The sequence below is a fragment of the Maylandia zebra genome, linkage group LG4, assembly GCF_041146795.1.
Source record: "Maylandia zebra isolate NMK-2024a linkage group LG4, Mzebra_GT3a, whole genome shotgun sequence".
NCBI classification, from domain to species: Eukaryota; Metazoa; Chordata; class Actinopteri; order Cichliformes; family Cichlidae; genus Maylandia; species Maylandia zebra.
This window is the reverse complement of record NC_135170.1, coordinates 5,894,384-5,898,783: the sequence shown is the minus strand read 5'-3', so window position 1 is coordinate 5,898,783 and position 4,400 is coordinate 5,894,384. Positions and strand designations below refer to the sequence as shown.

At 38.1% G+C, this 4,400-nt stretch overlaps 1 protein-coding gene across 1 annotated transcript; it reads right to left on the bottom strand.

Moving 5' to 3' along the window:
* Window positions 1-1,854: 1,854 nt before the first annotated feature.
* coa3b (cytochrome C oxidase assembly factor 3b) lies at window positions 1,855-4,069 on the bottom strand. The gene is made up of 2 exons (XM_004572515.4): window positions 3,842-4,069; window positions 1,855-2,184 (listed from the first exon to the last, which is right to left on the bottom strand). The coding sequence occupies exons 1-2, from the start codon at window positions 3,999-4,001 to the stop codon at window positions 2,078-2,080; spliced, it is 267 nt and encodes an 88-aa protein (XP_004572572.1). The 5' UTR covers window positions 4,002-4,069; the 3' UTR covers window positions 1,855-2,077.
* Window positions 4,070-4,400: the final 331 nt, after the last annotated feature.

Below are 4,400 nucleotides of genomic sequence, written 5' to 3'. Positions count from 1 at the left end.
AATTACACCTTACCTGTTTGGACTATATTTTTATATTTCATTTTTACTTGCTGCCAGGAACGTTTGGGGCCTGTTGGGTTGCACCTGCGCTCACATCACATCACAAAATAAAATGTATGAAATACAAAATAAAATAAAATAAAATGAAATAACGTGTTAAAGGGGTGGAAATCCCTAGATCAATGTTTAAATTAACACTCACGCATTGACTCTGTCGGCTTTGTTTTGCCATGCATGCTCACTTTCTTTTGCAGCTGAGGCTGTGTTACTTTTTTTCCGCAAAATTTGCATGTTATCAGCATATGCTGCCATCAGAATTTCGGCCTCAAGCGCTGTAAAATACATTGACCGCGCCTTCTTTCCCTCCGTCTCCATAGTGACTCGCTTAATCTGTGCTCCACTAATCAGGGCTTTATGTATCCTCATGCGCGCGCTTAACTTGGGGTTAAAGCAACTCCGCGTTGACTGAACTAATTGTTATCAGCCTTTCTGAAACCGAATATTCCGAGTTGGACAGTTCGGGGTTACTCAACCCTGAGTATCGTTTTTCACTCTGAGTTTTCTAAACCGGCTTCCTGAAATAGGGCCCAGGTGCTAAAAAATAAACCTTAGACTCAAACGTTAGAACAGGCTTTTACTCGCAGCACACTGTGTAATAAATACTCACAAAGAAAACGGCGGCCGTTACAACTTATGTCTAAAGATGTATCGTTTCATGCATCGGTTAAAACACTCGACTCCAGCTACATGACGCCCAGCTGGAAACACTTCACGCAAGTCGAGCTGCCCGAAATTCACAGCCTTTACAGAAAATGTTACATTTTTGTGATTTATATCGTTATCGGGAGGATAGAATTCTTATATTGGGATATGAGATTTTGGTCATATCGCACAGCCCTACCACAAACAGGACTTTAATATCACCAACCATTCCCATTTTATTACGGTGTATCCATACAAATGGCCCACCCTGTATAATGACCAAAAAGGAGCTATTCTATTGTATTCTAAAGGTAGTCCTGCAAACTGAATAATGGGATGTGCTTAAGTTTTTCAAAGGACTGCACTGAGTCACATGACTGTATAATTCAAGTATGCTTCATATTTATGAGACGTGATGAGCAAATCAGCTGATCTAAATCCAGAGCACTTTGTCCTAGATTTTTAGGAAACCTGAATGAATGAGCTTACAGCACATGGCTACAGAAATCCAGTTCACATTAGGCTATGCATACATAAATGGCACAGAGCTCATATTTCTTACTGTGCAGTCATGAACATTTAGATATTTTGCTGACATCAGCAGGGTTGCTTGCAAACTGAATACATTTAGCCTGCATGTAGCTATGTGTACAAAAATGTTTTGGGAGTTAAGTTGCTTGATGATTGAGCTATGGGCTTTACTTTTTATACACAAAATTGGGATCTTACATAAATATATTGGGTGGCTGTGGCTGAGGTAGCACAACTCACCTGCTAATCAGAAGGTTGGTAGTTTAATTCCTGGCTGCTCCAGTCTGCACGCCAAATATTAGGTAAGATACTAACCCCAAGTTGCCACTAAGATGCATCAATCAGCGTCCTAAGCATAGGAAAGCGTGCTTGTGTGAATGATGCACTGAATGAATGAGCAGAAAAGAGCTATGTGATGGTCATTTTTTTCTTGAAAGCTGAATTCTTTAGTTTTACTGAGACACTTTCTACTGTTCTGGAATATGCCACTGATATACAATGACTAAAATGCTCTAGTCTGGACTTATTATTGGAAATACACTGCATAAACTGAAACCTGTTTCTATGTTAACTGTTTCATTTAGAGATTTCTTATAAATTTCCTGAGAATTTATATGCAAAGATGGGCATCAGTGTTTTATTCACAGCACATTAGGCTTACAGTAATGCAGAAAGCTGATCAGAAATATATATATATATATGATTATATCTGCTTTTATTTTTTTCCAAGCAGAAAAGGATCCAGAAACACTGTAATGTCCATATATGAGCTGTGATCCCTCCAGCATCCACGTGTAAACTTCTCCACCTGTATTAAGGGGCCAGAAAGCCCAGTCCAACTGAGTCAGGAGTTGGCACCAGTCCGTGGCCCTCTGATGATGTGGATCCTAGCTTCCTCATCCAGTTCCTCCACAACTCTCTCCTGTTTCACAGACAGGATGGTGTAGCTAACTGGGAAACTGCAGGTTAAAGGAAACATTAAAAGAGACATGTGTGTAGTTTAACTCGTGTTTTAACTGGAAACCCTCATGTTCTCATTATTCCAAATCAATCATGATTTCTTGGTTTATTGTCCTGTAAAGTTTCTATTATAATTATATATATATATATATATATATATATATATATATATATATATATATATATATACACACACACACACACACACACACACATTCTATTAGATGCACCTACTGGACTGGAGGAAGCAATTAGAACAGGTACATCCAAGCCATTTTACATGATGGGCCAGAAACAGCCCACTTTGATTTTAAGTGGGCTGGACCAGTGAAACTCATCTTTCTGTCAGTGTAAAGAAGCTTAAATACACAGAAATACTGTTGTAGAAAATAAAAGAAATTTCTCAGCATGACATTCTGGGCTTAAATTATAAGAAGCAAATATGAACAGTTCCACACTATCCTGTAAATATAAAATAAAAAGTATCATAGGTTTTTTTTATTTATTCAGACAAAACTTTTTTCTCCTTTCTATATTTTTTATATTTCTATAGCAGATAATGGAAAAAAACAAACGTTCCCATCATTCCTTTGTAAAATCTATTACATTTATGTACCTAAAACAGCTAAATGTTTATCAGTAAACATAAAGTTGTAAAATTACAGTCAAAAGTTCAAAAGGTATGCCCTCCTTTTCCAAAACTCTCCAGTGAAGTCAGATCAAAGCCTTTACCAGGCCAGTTGTGGCTCCTGCACCTTATGTTTGATACCCCTGCGTTAGAACATTATAGGTTTAGAGATTACTGAACCTTTTATTGAAATGTAACTAAAAATGTTGTACTTATTTATTAACATGTACTGCAAAGGGCTTGCAGCAGGACTAACACAACTACATTTTTTCGTGTTGTCATAACACAAAAAACACAACACTCTCTCACCTGCCCTTTAACACTAAACTAAGAGGGCATCATGTCACATGTTTAGGGCAGGGTGATTTTGTTCTGCCATTAAGACATAGTGGACAGCTGTCAGGCTATCCATCCGATCCCCTTAACTACGACGTTTCACATATATCACTATAAATCTGAAGCAATAGAACAACGATCGGTGATTTCTCGTCAGTAGCAAAAGTCATCATCTGCAGTTAGAGACTAAATATTTTCATAGTGTGTTTCTTTCTTGTCCATAAATCAAAGCACAACATTGTTTTTTAACGGGTTAAAAACAAATAAAAACTGAATGCGGTGACTTCTCCCTAAAATTAAATGCATTCACAGAGCTACAGTTTCAACAAGTAACATTTGTTATGCTGCCTGTGCATTATTTATAATTATGTTTTGTGTTATAAATAAATTTAAGTGCACTCAGTTTTTTTAACAAGTCTGATGACCAACTCTGTTAAACAGACTGTATCTTTAATAAAGTTTAATATTTACATTTTTAAGCTGAATTTGCAGACCCGCATATTTACACTTACTGTGAACACATCCCGATGAACTGCTCTGCATTCCCATCACGGGGTCTGTAAGTCTGCTTGTTAAACCTCACCTCTCCCCTTTCTCTGAGGAGTGCTGAACACATGGACTGTTTTTAGTCTAAGCACCCAAACACTCCTGTCATTGACTCTTTAAGCGACCTGTGAAGGATACAGATGCCGACCACAAAAGCTCCTATAGACAAGCCTGTCAGCAGGTTGCGGGTTCGGATCTGGGCTGCATTTTTCTTCCAGAAATCGAGATTCTTTCGGTGGCGGATGAGTTGTTCCTCCGCCGCTGTTAGTCTGGGTTTATCAGCTCCTTCCTTAGACATGACTTCTTTGAATTGTTCGCTGCTCGAAAGGAAAGTGTCGCGTAAACCGGAACGGCACTTCTTCTTCCTTATATTGTTTATTGGCGATTGGCAAACAGCAACATGGTGCATTACCGCCACCCACTGGTGTGGAGTGTGCAATGACAGAAAAAACCCACCAAAAAATTCAAATCCTTCCCAAACAAATGAGTCTGCCCAAAATATGGTCTGAAAACTTTCACTTCTCGAGTTCTTATGAAATAAATCAACCAAGTCCAATTTCACTTTCATATCGACAAGCTTTTTGATCAGTTATCATCTTTCCGCATCATAATTCTGACAATGCAATAAAACATGTTCTATTGTTTCCTATTTTCGACTGCAGTCACACTGTATGGTGTTTCCCTATTAAAAGCAACG

What these genes read in the sequence shown, in the direction of transcription:
- coa3b (XM_004572515.4), bottom strand. Translation starts at nt 4,001, where the DNA reads ATGTCTAAGGAAGGAGCTGATAAACCCAGACTAACAGCGGCGGAGGAA. An exon ending in AGCTTTTGTGGTCGGCATCT is followed by an intron (nt 2,185 to 3,841) that starts GTATCCTTCACA and finishes GCAGTTTCCCAG; the next exon opens with TTAGCTACACCATCCTGTCT.